An 18,295-nucleotide genomic window follows, 5' to 3' on the forward strand; every position below is an offset into this window, starting at 1 on the left:
GCCAACCCCATAAGTGATTTTTGTTGTAAGAAGTATGTGATTAGGTTTTGGTTGGTAGAGATGAAATCATCTGTCCATTACATTTTCTGATATTCCTAAACAGGACTACAACTTCCCTGTCTATTCCAGCAGAAGGAATATTTTGGGCTGGAAATAGAGAGCCACAAATAAACACATTTGATAATTGAAGGAAATAGAAAAATACTGCGAAAGTATATCTGTCTTTATTGATTTTTTTTTAAATTCTTTTTTTCACGTTGATCCCAGTATGAAAATAATTTTTCAAGGATAAAAGGGAGTAGAGGAATGGTGACAAATAAGGCATGTGTTCGCTGAAGATATTGTTTCATCATTTAGGCCTAATACTTTCCTTAGCTGATTTTTTTTCCTGTTTAGATTTAAAGGAATTGAATGTTGACTCTCCTGTGTAACTGTAGAATTCACACAGAAAATGCTTTCAGGTGTTCTGTAAGACAGTAGGGATTTAGAGGAGTAGATATGGACATCCTGCCAGAAAATAATTGCACTGTTTTGTACATCCAGAGGTCACTTGCTTTTTCATAGCTAAATGCATTTTTTTTCTCCTCTGTGCCTGAATCATTTTTAAGATTACTGTTCAACCTGTCATGCAGCAACATACTTAAACAAAGATGCAGTATTCCTGAATTTATTGAGATGCTTGATCAAAGCATCAAGGGAAAACAGAAAGCAACACTTCTGTTTCTGCCACCTAATAAATTATACACTCTGGTCATAATTGGCAGAAAAACAGAATATTAATTTAGAATTGGACCCTGGATAATTTGCTTTGGGGCTTTTAACAACCAGTAAAGTGACAAGAGGGAAGCGGGAAAGGGGGGACTCCAGTGTCTCCCCGCCTGTGTATAATAAAAGCCATGTTGTGTGTGTTTGTTTTCTAGAAAATACAAGAAGAACTGAATAAACAATTATTTGATAACTTAATAAGTTTTCTGAGACAATCTCACTCTGAATTCCAAACAAAGAAGACAGAATGGATGTGTCGGATGAAATCCAGTGAAATTCCTACTGCAGCTCTTGTCCTAGGTAACTTTTTTGCATTTTAAGACACTTTGTGATACATCTGTCAAACCTCTAAATTAGGTTAAAGATCAAAGGAAATTGAGTTGGAGCCTTCCAGCTATTGGAGCAAGCAGCTTGAACTTCAGAAACGTTAATAGACAAGATTCAGAGGAAAGCTGTGTCGGTTTTTCTTGTTTTTCCCATATGTACGAAGGCACAGTGTGAGAGCATCTCCACCATAGGTTTTGCCTTAGGCAATAGGAGGAAGTGGACATCAGAACATTTGGATTCTATTCCCATTTCTACCACCAACGTGCTGTGTGAGGTTTGTCTGATTATCTTGGTTTTTTTTTATATGGCATTCATTACCATGGGATATGAGTGCCTCATGAATTTATTCTCCCAATCCTCCTTCTAGATAGGCAAATATTGTCCTTATTTTTTATTTACAGTTTTTATTTTTCCAAGTACAACAAATATACCAAAACACCAGATTCATCATAATGCTCAAAGTAAGTAAAGAGGTTAGATTAAAGAGCAGGAATGGGAGGGGTTGCAACATAATCTATCTTAAAGAGCTACAATAATCATAGACCTCTTAAAAAGTCAGCCCAAATTGCTTTGAATTTTTTGAATATTCTCCTTCTGCAGAATGTGAGTCGTCTGTCAGATGCAAAGTCAGCCATATCACTGAGTGACTCATCAGTGTTTGGTGGGGATTGACTTTTCCATTTTTTCAGGATTAATTTTTTTAGTTACCAGTGTTGACCATTGGGACCATGCCGCTTTGTTACCAGGTAATCTCCAGGTATCAGGAATACATCCATGGATGAAATTTAAGGGGGAGGGCTTCAACTTAGCATCCAATATTAAACTGGTCCTTTGACCCACCTCATAAGAGAAATAGATACTGGGGCACTCTCAAAACATATAACTAATGCAATACCCAGGGAGTTACATTACCAACAGCGGTCCATATTTATGAGACTCTGTGGCAGGCTGGACTAGGTCTGGAGGCCTTGCAGCCCTGTATTACCCTGTCCCAGAATAGAGCAGCGAGAAGTCCTCAAGGCAGCCTAGCGTGGCTGTAGAAGAGCGGCCAGTCAGAGGGGCTGCTGGAGCGACCAATAAGGGGTCGGTCAGAAGAGCCAGATAAAAGGCAAGCAGCAGAGCAGCCTTCAGTTCCTGCTTGGAGCTCGAAGAGGGAGCAGCAGGTCCCTGGATAGCTCACTGCGGAGGCAGAACCGAGGCCAGAGAAGGTTGCCAAAGACTGGGTGCCTGTCTGGCTGGATAGAAGAGCAGAAGGACCATGAAAAGGTCAGTGCAGGCAGGCTGAGCCCGGGGGACGTAGACCAAAACCTGGCCAGACCAGGCGAGAGTACCGAGATAGGCCCTGCTGGTTTACTTAAAGACTGAACCCAGGGAGGGCTGTGGCCCTGGCTAGGTGCCTGAAGAAGGCAATGTCTCTGGGAAGAAGCCTAAGAGTTATGGCCCCATATTAGAGCCGTGATAAGAACTTGGGACTGTATACCCTGGAAGGGGGGACAGCGTGTGCGTCTTAGCCAGAGGGCTGAGCTACCGAAGACCAGCCAAGAGAACCATGGGCTGAGGGAGTGGGGGTGCTCACGAGAGGAGGGTGCCACCCCATTGAAAGAACAAAAAACCAAAAGCAGGCTCACACCTAACCAAGAGAAAGGGGGCCATCCACGAGATGTGGGTACTCCCCCCCATGAAAAGAACTGTGTTTGCAGGCACTATTTGCCAGAGAAATGGAGGCACACACGAGAGGCGGGTGCTGACCCTGTTACAGGCCTATTACCATTAATAATTGTAATAATTGAGCCTTCGTGGGGGATCATTATATTTAAAAAAAAAAAAAAGTGGGGGGTGTCTTTTGGTGAATAAGGCTTAGTCTAAAGTTGCTTTTTTAACATTACATACAGTTGTATTTCTTGTCTCTCTTTTTGACAAATGAGGCACTGAGGGAAAAAAAGATATTTGTGCAATAATTTTATTCACAGAAATTAATGGGAGTGTGCCATTGACTTCAGTGGGGCCAGGATATTACCCTTAGGGTAGGTTTTTAAGGCCCGGCTTGACAAAGCCCTGGCTGGGATGATTTAGTTGGGGTTGGTCCTGCTTTGAGCAGGGGGTTGGACTACATGACCTCCTGAGATCTCTTCCAACCCTAATCTTCTATGAATCTATGTCTGCATGTCAAGAAAACACCTTTGGTTGGCCTGTAGGGCTGTAAATTTGTAGTGTAGACTCTCGGGCTGGAGCCCGGGTTCTAGGACCTTCCCCCCCCTCAGGGTCCTCCTAAAATTAAGTCTATGCTATGGTTCTATATGTTTTTTTACATTTGGTTTAGCTGAAACAGTTTTACAATTGGTTAGAAAATGTCCCCATTGTACACAAATCCAGGTAGTCTATGGCAGAGTTGGTAGTTGAACTCAGATCTTCCGAGTTCCAATCCTTCCTCCTTGGAAGTGGGGATAAAAGAAATAACTAAGCAGCTCCGTTTCAGTTTCCCCTTAAAAATCTAATGTGTACATTGCTAATCTTTAGACTCTTTGGAGGGTGTGGTGGGGAGAGAGATAATAAAACCTTCTTGAGTTCTGAGATCTGGTATAGTGGTAGTATAAGGGTATGTCTTCACTATCCACCAGTTCAGCGGGTAGCTATCGATCCAGCAGGGATCGATTTATCGCGTCTAGACTAGATGTGATAAATCGATCCCTGAGCGCTCTCCCGTCGACTCCTGTACTCTAGCGCCACGAGAGGTGCGGGCAGAGTTGTTGGGGGAGCAGCAGCAGTCGACTCACCGCGGTGAAGACACCACGGTAAGTCGATCTAAGTATGTTGACTTCAGCTATGTTATTCATTTAGCTGAAATTGTGTAACTTAGATCGATTTGCCCCTCCTCCCCCCCCCCCCCCCCCCCCCCCATAGACCAGGGCAAAGATTCACTCATTGTCTTTCTCCATCCCTCCAAAATTCTAAATAACAAAAGAACTGGTTTTTCCTCATTCTTGCTGTTGAGAGTATTCTTGACAGCTTGTTAAGTGGACTCCAGTGCAGAATTACATCAAGAGGGATCAAACAGCTGTTTTTAAAAAAAACAACTGAGAAATATTCAGATCTCAAGTGCCTGTTACCTTCCTTCCTCCTGGAAGGAGCTTGAGAGATATTTCTGTTGCTATCTCTAGACAGATAAAATAATCTGTGATACCATTGATTTTAATCAGCCATCACTAATATGAAATTCTGAATACAAATCTTCTTATAGGTGACCTGTCATTTTTTCACTATTCTCTTTCTTGTCTATTTGGGATATCTTCTCATTTAATTATTCTGATAATAAACGGGGATAATACAGTATTGATTTTTCTTCCTTCTAGGTGTAAATGTTACAGATCATGCAATGACATTTAAAAGTCTCTCAGAGGTTCTTCAGGATAACGTTACTCCTTATGTAGTCTCACTGCAAGCCAAAGAATGCCCAGGTATATACCGTAATAGCTTTAACAACCTCTTCAAATGGTGAATGCCGTTAACCGTAAATTCTGTCTTATATTTTTGAATAATAAAAATTATGGATGGAAAAGACCATTTAGGCCATCTAGTCCAATCTCTTCACAATGCAAGATTGTTCTCTGCAATACATTTTCTAGTTATGTCCGGTTTTGTTTAAAACAATGAGGATTCCACCACTTCTTGTGGGAAACTGTTCTAGCTTTGTCATCCTGTTCAATTTGAAATAAAGCTGTTGCATATATTAAGATTTTTTTTTTTTTTATGATTTTATTTTTGGTCCAACCATTTCTTATTTTAAGCCTTGGGAAGAAGCAGATGTAACACTCATCATGGTTTCAGGGTAACTGCACCTGTATTCTTCCCTCCCTGGTCCACTCTAGGGGTGCCCAATCAGGTGTCAGGCCTCCAGCCATCACCTGTCTCTGGGAAGGGACCTCTGTCACACTCCCTTTTTTAACCGGGGGTTTTACAGCTGCATAGCCACATTCGATACAGTGTGACGTCTGCAGCAAGACAGTCTGCCTTAAGGCGAGCACCTGGGCTTATCTTTCTCTCCAAGTGCCATGACAGGTGTGCTTTACCAGTAATCCAAATAGCTCTTTCTAAGCAAGTACATTTATTCTTAGGGTAAAAGCTGTGTGTGTGTGTGAGAGAGCCCCAATAAACTGATTTAAACACACACTAAACAGATCAGGAGTCACCCACCAGTCTTATAGGACCTTAGAAAGGCAAAGTCTTTCCAACCCTTCAGCAGGGTCTGTTCCTTTGAATAAAAAGGAAGAACCTGTGTCAGTTTAAGCTCAGTTTTTTATACCAAAAGCCACTTCTCTGTTTGAGACTCTGGAACACCCAGTTTGAACTAATATATGCCAACCTCCCCAAGGGTTGTACCTCTCTAGAGTTGTTTAGTTACAGTGACTCACCTTAATCATCTTCCTCAATACACAGTTTTTAGTTTCTGGAGGCGCTGTGGTAACCCTCTTCCATAGAGTAGAGCACAAACATATATAAACGATTAATAAATTTTATTAAGTGGTCCCCAAAGATACTGCATTGTTTGCAATATCTGTCACAGGAAATATTCTATTATAAACTGAAATCTCCCTCTGCAAACCCTAGTCTCCTCTCTTTCAGCCACCAACTTAATGTCTCTGAGACATTTTCATAGTGAGGAGAATCACACCTGTTATAAAAAAAAGTTTTTTACATATTTTCAGAAAAATACTATCCCTTTTTTTTTTTAATGCCAAGAACAGGCCTCATGGATACGTATTTATATTGTATGAAAAAGTAACATCATCTGTTCTGTAAAGCTTTATGTATATGTTTCATTATGTACATATAGCAACTTATTTTACTGCAATCAGGAATATCTGGAATAACATTTTCTTCAAAATATATACTTTTTGTCAGCTCAAAAGACTAAAATCAATCCTAGAAATACACTCTGATCTCTTGGTTAGCCTTTTAGTCTAACTTTAGGTTAATCCAGTAGTGCTCAAACAGTGCATTGCTCAAGCCTGGGGGAGAGGCAGGATCAGTGTCTGACCCTTTGATTTCCTCCCTCCGCCATCAGACAAGCTAGTAGTGTTAACTGTTGTTATACACAGCAGTCCTGATCAAGGGAGGTTTGGGAGCTGCCTGGGGAAGTTGAAAATAATGCTCTGCAGAGACAATGAGCTTGGTGGGGAAAGGGAAGAAAAGACAAAAACAGGATGACCCTGGGGGATGGAGGGGGGGGAGAAGGTGTGTGCGGGGTTAGAATTCTAGGTAACTAGGTGAGAGTCTCTTCATTGTGTGTCTATATGTTATAAAGGCATAAAACATCTGCTGCAGAAACTGATGGGACAGCTAATGGACTGCTCTGTAGATGTGGACTCATCTGAGGAGGATGAATGTGTTAACATTTCCCAGAAAAAGATACACTGCTCAATGGCTTCTCTTTCCAAATGGTATGAGAGTGTAACAAAGGTAGGCTTTCATACTGCCAGTTTACGAAATATCTGGCTTTTAAGTCTCATAAAATTTTAATTGCATGACTCAGTCTTGTATCTAATAGTCAAAACTAGCAAAGCTAGTTTTTCATTTAGTAGTAGGTGATACCTGACTCTGAGATCATCAGAACCTAAAAGTATTCTTTCACCAGTATGAACTCAGTTTCTAATTAAATATTGTCTATCTTTTTGCAAGGTCACTTTTGAAAGTGTGTTTCATAATTCAAAAAAAAAAAGGTTGTTTTATGCTAATCGTTTGGAAGTGGAAGCTTAAAACTCAAATCTGACTTCCTACCAAATGTTGTTCTCTCCAGACAAGATCCGTGATGTATTTGTTTTGAAAAACAAAGTATGAAGAACAGATAACCTGGGGAAAGGCACATGATCGGCTTTTTACACAAGCTATCTGAAGCCAGCACTACACAGGCAGTTAATAAGAAAGGAAAACCTTCCAAATGTTTTATATTTTCTCACTATTGAAAAACTAAAAATTAGGAACACAAATATTTTACCAAAATTATTGAGACTCTGAAGGTCTCCTCTGGTTTCCTTACTGGGTAATTGGACAAAAAAGCATAGAATAATTTTTCTTTTTACTTCGTATTTACATTGATTTCAGTGGGATTTATGTGCTTTGCTGAATAGAAATGGACTTTAGTATGTTGATAAGTCTCTGCTAAATTGGGACCTAAATATCCATGCTCCAGTATCTCAGCTGAGATACAGGAGAGATCTGCTGAGGGACAGGAGGAAAAAGAATCCTACTCTTTACTCCCAGTGCTGGGAAGTCATTATGCAGATTCTTCTTTAACCTAATTTGGAATAGATGTTATGGTCTTAGCACAGCCCCTGAAGCAGAGTAATAGAGAATCTGTGCAACTGGGGATGCTTCATCCCTTTTCGGGTCCCAGGCATGCCTGACCAGCTACTGTGATTTTCACAAGAAGTGGTGCATATCTGTGTGCCCACCCCAAATTGTCCCTCCCCTTGCCCAGTGGAACCACACCAGAGGGCTCTGCAGAGGTAAGGGCTGGATTGGCCCTTGTTGAAGAATAGCTTTCTTACCTATTCTCTGTTATAGCTATTTCATTTAGGTCACAGGAGAGGAACAGTGGTACTGTACACAGAGAAGTACTGTGTGTTCCTTAAACAAAACATTTTGTTTATTTTGGTTAAGTTGTCCATGTGGTAATAAAGTGTTATATCATGGGAGACAAGAGACTTACTTTGTATCCTTTCCCAACGTTTTTTTTGTAATATATGGACAATGGCTTTGAAGAAAACAGGTTCTGAAACTCCAGGCAAAAAAAGAACTTCCTCTTCCAGGCACTGGCAATCTCCTCCAATTGTGGTTATCTTCAAGGACATGGAAAGTTTCACAACGAAAGTACTTCAGGACTTCATAGTTATCAGCAGGTAATGTGCCCTGAGGTTTTGGACTGGTGCTCTTTTACTCTCTTCCACTTTTTCTAGTTGTTGCCATAAAATTAAAGGCTGGAGCTCAGGTGTCACTTTTTTGCTTGAGGTAGTAACCTGCCCACTTTGCCGTGAGAATGCAGGCCAAATCACTTAAGTGCTGATTTGGCCTGCATTCTCCAGCGTTTCTCCCCATATGCCCAGAAGGACAGAGAGGTTCTCCGTAATTCACTGGAAAAGAATTGTAGGATGACTCAGCTACCTGCAGCACGAAGAACCCTTGGATATGCCCCCAGAAGTCCTAGCGACATTGGTGGTTGAGGGGGTGCTGCAGCAGTAAGGACATAGTAACTCGAGTACAGCTTCTCAATGCAGCTGCCGAGATCCAGGCTAGGCTAAACAGGGTTCTCAGACTTCATTGTTGATCACCCAAGCTAACTCTGGAGTGACAACATACCCCTTTTTGATTGTAAAATCCTGGGACACGCAGTATCCCTTTACAAGGGCATGAAGAGGATTGAAAACTGAATCAGAAATTTTGAGAATCGCAATAGTGGTGCAGGTGAGCAGGCAGTGGAAAACAAGCACTGTTGGCAGTAGAAGTGATGAACTGTTAGAATATTACCTAATTTCCGGTGTTCTGAAGTCTTGAAGGGGTGGTTATTGTCATGGTGCCTGTCTAATGGGGAATAGCTGAGGTACATATTTGAAGTTCAGTGGGAGGGTTCCAGCAGCAGATAAGTTTGGATGTTTGTAGTTTGCTAGAGCAGTGGCTCTCAACCTTTCTAGACTATTGTACCCTTTCAGGAGTCTGATTTGTCTTGCGTATCCCAAGTTTCACCTCATTTAAAACCTACTTGCTTATAAAATCAGACATAAAGATACAAAGGTGTCACAGCACACTGTTACTGAAAAAGTCTTACTTTTTCATTTTTACCATATAACTGTACAATAAATCAATTGAAATATAAATATTGTACTTACATTTCAGTGTATAGTGTGTGTATATAAAGCAGTATAAACAAGTCAATGCCTGTATGAAATTTTAGTTTGTACTGACTTTGCTAGTGCTTTTTATGTAGCTTGTTGTAAAACTAGGCAAATATGAGTTGATGTACCCCTTAGAAGACCTCTGCGTAGAAGAAGCTTAGTGTCGGTGCAATCACTGTACAATTAAAAGTTGTCTTCCTTAAAATCAGGTACTGTACTGCTGGACTAGAAGTCAGTCAGTGTTGTGCCTTATCTTTTAAAGAAAGTGCTGGGGATGTCCCTGGAAATTAGATAGATGCACTTTACTTTGTTATTACAAACTAATTTGCCTGTTACTAAAGATGGAGTTAAAACATCTTGATGACATAAAGTTTAAAAAAAACAAAACAAAACATGGTTTCTGCATAGGAAAATCCTACTTCTCCAATCTGTTAGAATTCTTTGAGGTAGCCAAGAGAAGAGTAGAGAAGGGACAGATGCTGTATATAACTCTTTAAGATTGATTAAAAATTCTTCAACAAAATCCCTCTTAAAAAGTGGCTAAGGAAATGAAATAGTTTTGGAGGAATAGTCAGTTTTCAACATGGAAGAAAGTTAGTAGTGGGGTGCCACAAAGATCTGTAATGGGACTAGTATTTAATATATTAGTGATCTTTAAGGGGCAGTGTTAAATTGTAAGGTAACAACATTTTTGGATAACATGAAACTAGAAAAGGGAAGAGGCTATACCTCTGCATAAAGCAATGATAGACCTTCATCTGAACACAGTGCTCAGTTCTGGTCATCACATGTCAGAAAAAAATGAACTAGAAATAGAAAAGGTCCAGAGAGGGCAAAAATGATGAGAAATGGAAAAACTCAAAAACAAAAAGAAATTTAGAAGTTTTAGGATTGTTTGTTTTAGAGAAGGAATAAGTGAGTGAGTATATTGTAGGTCTATAACTTATTGTGTGTATATGTAGAAAGAGCCATTTGGGCATTCCAATTTTCCTTTCCTCGTAACACATGAACAACTTGATAAACAGTGAAATTAAAAAGCAGTACATTTAAAACTGCTAAAAATACATGAATTACACCACAAAAATTTAACTGTGGAACTCTTTGTCACAATGTGTTGTTGAGGCTGAGCCTAGTTAAATTTTAAAAAGAGGTGTGTGTAATAAATATAATATATGAATAATAACAATCACAGATATGCTAGGATAAAAAAATAAGATGAAGTCCTGGCCCCAGTGAAGTCAAGGGAGAAAGGATTTCACCCACAGAAGGAATATAAACTCTTTAAGACATATACTAAGCCAAACAAAAAACTCTCTAGGAGACAGAATTAACTTCTCTCCTAGGAATGTTAATTTGTGTAAATATGCAGGGTTGTAGCCGTGTTGGTCCCAAGATATTAGAGAGACAAAGTGGGTGAGGTAGAATCTTTTATTGGATGAACTTCTGACAAGCTTTTGAGCTACACAGAGCTCTTCTTCACTCTGAGTATCTTTCTGAGACCTGAAGAATAGCTATGTGTAGCTTGAAAGTTTCTCTCTCTCCAACAGAGGTTGGTCGAATAAAAGATACTATCGCACCCACCTTGTCTTTCTAATTTGTGTAAATGTCAATTATGGATCACTTTATCCCCCGTCTTCTGAAGGATTTGTTATTGCTTGCTATCAGAGATAAGATTAGTGAACATAGGGACTTTGGTCAGATCTGATACAGCAATTTGGAATTCAGATGAATAATGTTTCTGGTTCCTCTCAGGATGTTAATGTGGGTGGAAGGTTACAATTGTTTGAATTATCTAACTGCATTGCCATACTTTCAGAAAGTTGGGTTTCTTTTAAGTTTAATTCTAAATGTCTTGCTTTATTTTATTTTTTTAAGCAAACTACAATACTTTTTAAAGTCTTGGGGTTCTTGTTTGTTTGTATTGTCCTAGATACTGTAGAATCTCAAAAAACAGGCCTTGATCTATGATTGGGGCCCTTAAGTCCTACTGCAATTCAAAGAGTAAATAATAATTTCATTTACCCTTTAATGGTTTTTATCCATGTGAGCCTTCCAACACTATTTATTAATACAAATAATTTCAAGGCATATTTAGAAGACTATATTTTGGAATTTTTCAGCTAGGTAAAACTAGCAAAGGGGAACTTTTCCTGTACTGTAACACTAAAGGCAGACGTTTTACAAGCATATTCCTGAAGATCTGGTCCTCAGGGTACAGTTTGATTTGTTTTTTTCTTGGTAGTGCTGTATTGGGAATATACTGTGTTGCCTTGTGGTTGTGTTTCATACAGTGCTGGGGAAACCCACATAACTGTTATGTTTTCTTTTTCCTTTCCCACTTTGTGGTCTAGTCAGCACATACATGAATTCCCTCTTGTACTCATTTTCGGAATTGCCACGTCTCCAATGATCATCCACAGGTTACTTCCTCACTCTGTTTCTTCTCTGCTGTGTATAGAGCTTTTCCAGTCTCTTTCTTGCAAGGAGCACCTGGCTACAGTAATTGACAAGGTAATTCAATTTCTAGATAAATGAGGCGGGGAATGGATGTGTACAAGTATGGTGTATGTATACATAGCATCTTATGCTTTAAAAGTAGACTAGTGTGAAGCTTTTAAAGTGGGATCTGTTCCTGAGAGCCATATGTTCTGAATATTCTCTCTGAAAACCGTGTCTTTAAGCTCACTTACATGTGTTGAGTTTCCTCTTCACACAGTGTTGGAGACCATTCAGAAATTATTCAGTACGTATCTTCACTTCTTGTTTGTATTAACATTCATGCACACACAACTATATGGTTTTCATTCACTCCCCTTTATTATAGTGCTGCTTTGAAGTAAGATTGACTTCATTCTAAATAGAGATGGCTTCACATCGCTTATATATGCACTGAATATTGCCTCTTAATGTGAATTCTGCAGCCCCTTGAAAATGAGCAGAATTATCCAAATATAAGGTCCCATCATGTAGACACTTTGCTCATGTGATTTCAGTGGAGTGCATTTGTAAAGTGCCAGCAGAACTATTGCATATGCTTGCAGAAAGTACTTTTGTCCCTGATGCCTGCTGTAATGTTTGTTCTCTCGTTCATAATTTGAAAAATTATAGGTAAAATTAATGCCAAGTTTGAACATAACTAAAATCAGACAATATATAGTTCAGGATGTGGTGGAATCGTAAGATTTAAAGAAAAGTGTGTATGTTTTTGCAGCAATGGAAATAAATGTGGCATGGCTGAAGATGACTACATGCATTAATCAATTAATATAGTTTAATTTTAGCACATTCTGAGAATTAAGCCAAACGCAGATCTAACTGCTTTGCTATTTACATATTCAAGAAGTAACATTATAATAATTGGCTGTTGCTACTAGCAGTTACATTTACCTTGAAATGTAATCTATTCTGGTAACATTTAGCAAGGAAATCTTTTTTTCCCTTTGTCTCCTGCAGCTACTTCTGACAACTGAGTTTCCCTTTAAACTAAGTGAGAAAGTGTTGCAAGTTCTAATCAACATATTTTTGTACCATGATTTCTCTGTCCAGAACTTTATCAAAGGATTTCAGGTAAGCAGAAGTAAGAAGAATTTCAATTACAGCTAGGCAGTGGTGAAAATGCAATAGAATTACTCCATGGCAGCAGACTTGTACTCAATTTTTTAGGGCCTGATTTTAATCCCATTGAAGTCAGTGGCAAAATTCCCATTGAATACTATAGCTGAGATCGGGTCTCTAGATAGTGGGTTTTTTGTGTGTGTGGGGTGGGAGGGGGGATGGGAAAGCTCTTGGGAAGCTAGCAGGAATTGTGGGAAGGCAGTTTAGAAACAGTTTATTCTGTGGCACAAGTCATATGAATAAAAAATTAGAAACAAAAACCTGAAAGGGTAGAAACAAATTTTCTGTGTATTAATTTTATAGGTATTCTTTGATGTCTTTCAATTTTGCATGCTAATACTAAAAAATCTTCAGTCATGTGAAGAACTTTGTGATAGGAAAAGGCTTTCCGTCTCAATATACCTGCCCAGTTTTTGTACTACTTTTTTTTTTTTTTCAGTCTTCAAAAAAATTACATTGAGTCGGAAGTATGTTTTCTACTATACTGTAAGGTCCCAGACCTGCAAACACTTACGCACTTGAAATCAGTGGAACAACTCAAATAGCATGGTTAAGCACATGTGTAAATGTTTACAGGATCAGGGCCTAACAGTATGATTTCAGATATGTGAAATGTGGGATCTTGTCATGTTCCATTGTTTCATTTAATGCATTCTAGCTGATGTTTGTACCTTAAATGATACACTCTTTACTTGCTGCTTTGGCATTTGTGAGGTTGGGCCTGGTCACATAACCCAACAGATTATGTAATACCTAATGTAATTGCTGAATTTTGCTATTATTCAAATAATAAATTAATCAAGTAATAATTGAGCTGCTATAGATCTCGTATAAAACAAAAAGCAATTGACTGAATGATATGAGCAGAAGAAAATTGCAAAATGAGGTTGCCTGTGTTATTCATTGAATAATAATCAACCACCTCTAGTGGCAGTCGAAAGTAGAAGATTATTAATGTAATCTGATGTGTTGACTGAGTAGACTCTCTAATACAATTTTTAAATAAATGTCATTACTGTCATTTTAGCAATTGTTAATAAATTGCTTAACTTATTTAAAAGCTAGGACACCTCAAGGAAAGTGAACTGCATAGATATTACAGGTTTTTACTGCATTGTCTCTTTCAGCTGTCTATTGTGGAGCATTTCTATTCCCAGCCCCTCAGTGTGTTGTGCTGCGAGCTCCTGGAAGCTAAGAAGAGAGTATATTCTTTATCACACAATCAGTGTGAAAACATTCGAAGCCTGCCATCTTTTAGAAGGTAAAGGAGAAATAAATATTTTGAACAGTCCTATATTCAATCAGCATTTTTTTTAAAAAAAACTTGTAAATAGAGCATTGTGAAATGTGTACTTATATGTGCGTATGTTACATAAAACAGGGACAGTTGTGAATTACTTCTGAAATTCTTTAATCTCTGTCTAAAGAATGCAACTTTTATTTTGTGTAAAATAACCTGCTGTAAAATCCTTCAGTTGAAAGATCCATTTTTTCCTTTTGTCCTTCATGTAGAAACATTTTCTTTTGACAAATGATCTAATCAGTTGAGAAGTTATGGCAGACCCGGGACTTAAACTGCAGGATTTTGTAGTGGCCACAGACCCAACAGAATCCTGACCGCCACTATTTTTAGAACTATGTATTGTGTAACTTTATATTGCACAAATATTTTTGTTTGGTTTTTACTTCAGATATGTGGAAAGTCAAGTCTCGGAAAAACAAATTGCACTTCTGACTGAGGACAGTTTTTTAAAGGTAAAGTGTAAAATCATTTGGGGAATAGGAACAACTTTCCAAACCCCCCATCATTTTGCATGAAAAGAGAGAAAACTAGGGTAGAACTTGGTTCTGTGTAGCATCTTTCATTTGGTAGATATCCCAAAATATGTCTAATGGTTTGAGAGCTGGGCTTTAGGTCTACATGATAGTCCCAATTCTACTCTGTGGGGTATTGGGTAGGTCACTCAGCCTTTCTGTGCGTTGAGTTTACCATCTGTAAAATGGATAAAATAATTACCAGGGAGATTGTGAAGCTCAATTATTTAGGACCCACTCTTACTACTTATTCAGGCAAAAAAACCCATGAAACTCAATGGAGTGTTTGCCAGAACAAGGGATGAATAATTAATCCTGATTGTTGCTTTTGAAAGCGTCCCTTCTGAAAAGAGATTGAAAAAGCTGTTACTGTTTAGTTTAGAGAGGGGATGGATTAGAGGGGTCATGGCAGAGAAACAAAATAACCAATGGTTTGAGCAGATAAATCATGCGCTCCTATTTATCCTTTCACATAACACAAGAGCAGGGGGACATTCAATTCAATTGAAAGCAATAGATTTAAAATTGATAAAAGGAAATACTTCTTTACGGAACACATAACTAACCTGTGAAAATTACTGCCACAAATACAACTGGAAAATGGTTTAGATGTTTGAATGGTTCATGAAAACATCCATATTATATTAGATAGGATTATAAAAATAGAGAGAGGAACTCTCTCCGGCTTTGGAGCTACTAACTATACAGTTAATAAATTTCTTCTATGGTAAGGTTATCCACTCTGGAGTTTCTTGTATCTTCCTTTGAAAGATCAGGTACCAGCCATTGTTAGAGACAAGATAGTGGATTAGATGGACCATTGGTCTGATTCATTATGGCCATTATCTAAGTTTCCAAGTTGCCTGCTTGAAAGTTGAGAAGTATCTCTGCAGTTTCATATAGGCCTCCCTGGATTTATAAAATCTGGACTTTATTATGGGTCACTTTTCCTGAAAATTTGATGTGTGACAGATAATAGAAATCTGCTAACCAGAGAATGGGATGGCTTTCACAGAGCCAAAAGATGCATATCTTTTTTTTTTTTTTTTGTATTCTGAATGCAGTCATGGAATACAGAATTGGAATTAGCTAGTCAGCAGTCTCTGAAGGAGAAATTCTTAAAGCGGACAGAGTGAACCTATTTATTTATAATGATTTCACATTTTATTGTGATCTGTTGTATTTGTATTTCTGCAGTGGAATAAGAGAGGAAGTTTTCTTGGTAAACAAACCAAGAGATAGCAGATCACAAGCCCATTGCTGTGAAACATGGCAACTTGTGCAATACTTCCAAGGAAGTGATATCCATTTGACAACAATCCATATTCTAGCAGCCATGAAATGCCAAGCAGAAGTCCTTGGAATGATAAAGATCTGTCTTCATGAGTGGAAATTGAAATAACCAGTCTCAGAGATGAAACATCTGATCAATCACAGATCTGTTTGCCACCACGTATAATTCCAAGCTAGAAAGTTTCTGACAAGCAATCCTTCAGAAGTCAGGAAGATGTTGTTCTGATTGATGTCTCTCTGTACTACTGATCCTAAGATCTCAAAATAAAACAGTTTGGAAAACAGATAGCTTCTATAATCCCACACTGACCTAGAAGATAGTGAATTGTTACAGTTAAATTCATCTTGCCAATAACTCTTCTCCCTCCTCCCCCAGTAAAATAACCAACCATTACTGCAATAACCTCTTCTGCAGATGGGCTGCTGCTGAGAGGAGGAATCTAAACATATAAATTCTCTGACAGAGTATTACTTACTCTGCAGTCAGGATCTATAAAGTCAGTGTGTAGCCAAGTGAATGATTTTTCTTTCTACGATTCACAGAGGAGTTAAAAACAATAAATCCCCCTATGCTTTCTAGCTGACAGAACTTTCTATTCTGCCCTTCAAATAAGGTTTATTATATTTTGCTTATGTCCCATTTGAGCATTCTACAAATAGATTGAAAAGTATAAGACAAAGGAAGCATCAATTTTAATATTGAATGTCCAAAAAGACTTAAACTGAGTTTCATCATAAACACCATTTCACTATCTTGGGATTTAAGACTCTTCCACGGATCAAAAACCCCCTTCATGTCCACAATGATTTAAGTTCATCTTTCTCTCCTGGAAAACAGGATTCATAATAACTATAACTTCTGCTAGAAGGTTGGGGAGCTGCAACCAAGAACACTGACTCATCAATAATTTTCCCACTGTTTCCTTGTCTTACAAAACATATAGCTTGCATAAAACTAGTCCCAACTTTCTTCATTTGGGAAGTATCTTATTTTATTTAAAGATTGAAATGCAATTACGCTAAATAGTTTTTTGTGGGGGTTTTTTGTTTATTTTTAAATTCTGGCATAAGTGAAGGATATGATCTCATACTAGACAATCCTTCCAGAATGGAGTGGAATGAAACTATTTTGTTTTAAGACATCTGCTAAGGAAATGCCAGCTTCCTCATCTGTGTACTAAGAAAATAGCCATCCAAATCACAGTAGTGCAAATGTTTAATCTCAGTCTAGTCATTGCCTCATTTGCTCTGTTTGCTTAATAGCAGAAAGGATATTATGAACTTATTGTCCATCAAATAAAAAAAAACTGTCATGTGTCAGATGGAAAGGATTTGGCTTCAGGTCCATCAGCCACAAGGCACTGCTTATTAAAGTTATAGTAATGCCAAGGAGCTATGTGGCACTAGGGAAAAAAATCAGAGCTACTTTTGGATGTTCTTTCATCTACAATGTTGATTTCTCTTACCCAAATATGTAATTTTGGTATGAAGAAAAGAACCCAAGACCAAAGTCATTTTTGAAAGTTTGAATGAAAACAGAACAATTTATTTTAGCACTGCGCTTTTCAAAATCACCCCACATTGTTTCAGTGGTGTTTGTGGCTCTAAGCCCTGTGATATACTTTGGAATTGAATCAAATCTTTTCCAGTACCCAGAGATGTTTGAATCAATGGTATTTAATTCATACTCCATTTCTGTTTTTTACATTCGTATTTCTAGTTTAGACTCCCAGCTTCAGTGTTAAATTGCTTAGTCTTAGGAAAATAACACTGTTAATAGTTGTTATAAAAGAATAACACCCCACCACCACCCCCTCAAAAAAGCATTAGCAAAGCCTTTATTTATCAAGCGGAACTCTGACACTATTATCTAGGGTCAGATTTTGGCATCCTTACACCAAAATCTTGAGAAGTAAGGTTCATCGCACTGTGAGTAAGGGTGGCAGAAACTGGCCAGTAGTCATTAAATCCATTCAGATTATGTGTGAGTATCCTTATCATATGCACCTGATATTTCATTTGGCAATGTTTATTTTACCCAAAAATGCATTTCCTTTGTATTTATCATTCAGAACAGAATTAATTTGTGATTGAATTAATGAAATGCTTTCCCATCTCTGAAGAAATGTGCTATTTATGCAGTGGCGTGGGGATTATATGCCAATTTCTGTAAACTCAGAGCAGAACTTTGAAAATATCATCTTAATTTTTCTGAGGTTTTGTATTGGGCATTTTGTTAGCCATCTGCACTAATCAGTTTCACAACCTGCATATCTGATAACCAAGAGAGAGATCTCTTATATGTTCAACAAAATACAAGGGCACACTTGTATGGAATAAGTCTGCTTTTAATAAGTCTGCTTTTAGCCATCCAAAAAAAGATACTTGACTTAGCTTTACTTAGACCCTAATATAAAAGGAACCAAGTAGATGATGAGAGACTAGTTATAGGTTTACAGTGTGGTTGAGATCCTCAGCCCTGCTGTGGTTCTTTTATTCCAGGTAAAAGGGCCAAAGCAGCATAAAAGGGACCCTAAAAGCTCTGTATGTAGCCAGGGAAGGATTCCTCTGGCTCAGGCACTTCATAAGATTTC

At 38.2% G+C, this 18,295-nt stretch overlaps 1 protein-coding gene across 6 annotated transcripts in view; it reads left to right on the top strand.

The window, feature by feature from the left end:
• The window catches only part of ORC3 (origin recognition complex subunit 3), a 78,190-nt gene that overhangs the window by 21,711 nt on the left and 38,184 nt on the right, over positions 1-18,295 (top strand). For all 6 annotated transcript variants that reach the window (XR_005224641.2, XM_037894441.2, XM_037894439.2 and 3 more), the window contains exons 4-11: positions 921-1,065; positions 4,443-4,547; positions 6,395-6,549; positions 7,852-7,988; positions 11,330-11,489; positions 12,432-12,545; positions 13,721-13,854; positions 14,285-14,348. Coding sequence is in view for 5 of the 6 variants with exons in the window: in XM_037894441.2 (XP_037750369.1) it covers positions 921-1,065; positions 4,443-4,547; positions 6,395-6,549; positions 7,852-7,988; positions 11,330-11,489; positions 12,432-12,545; positions 13,721-13,854; positions 14,285-14,348 (1,014 nt within the window). In the remaining variant the exon portion in view is untranslated. The remainder of the gene's footprint in view (positions 1-920; positions 1,066-4,442; positions 4,548-6,394; positions 6,550-7,851; positions 7,989-11,329; positions 11,490-12,431; positions 12,546-13,720; positions 13,855-14,284; positions 14,349-18,295) is intronic.

The sequence above is a fragment of the Chelonia mydas genome, chromosome 3, assembly GCF_015237465.2.
Source record: "Chelonia mydas isolate rCheMyd1 chromosome 3, rCheMyd1.pri.v2, whole genome shotgun sequence".
NCBI classification, from domain to species: Eukaryota; Metazoa; Chordata; order Testudines; family Cheloniidae; genus Chelonia; species Chelonia mydas.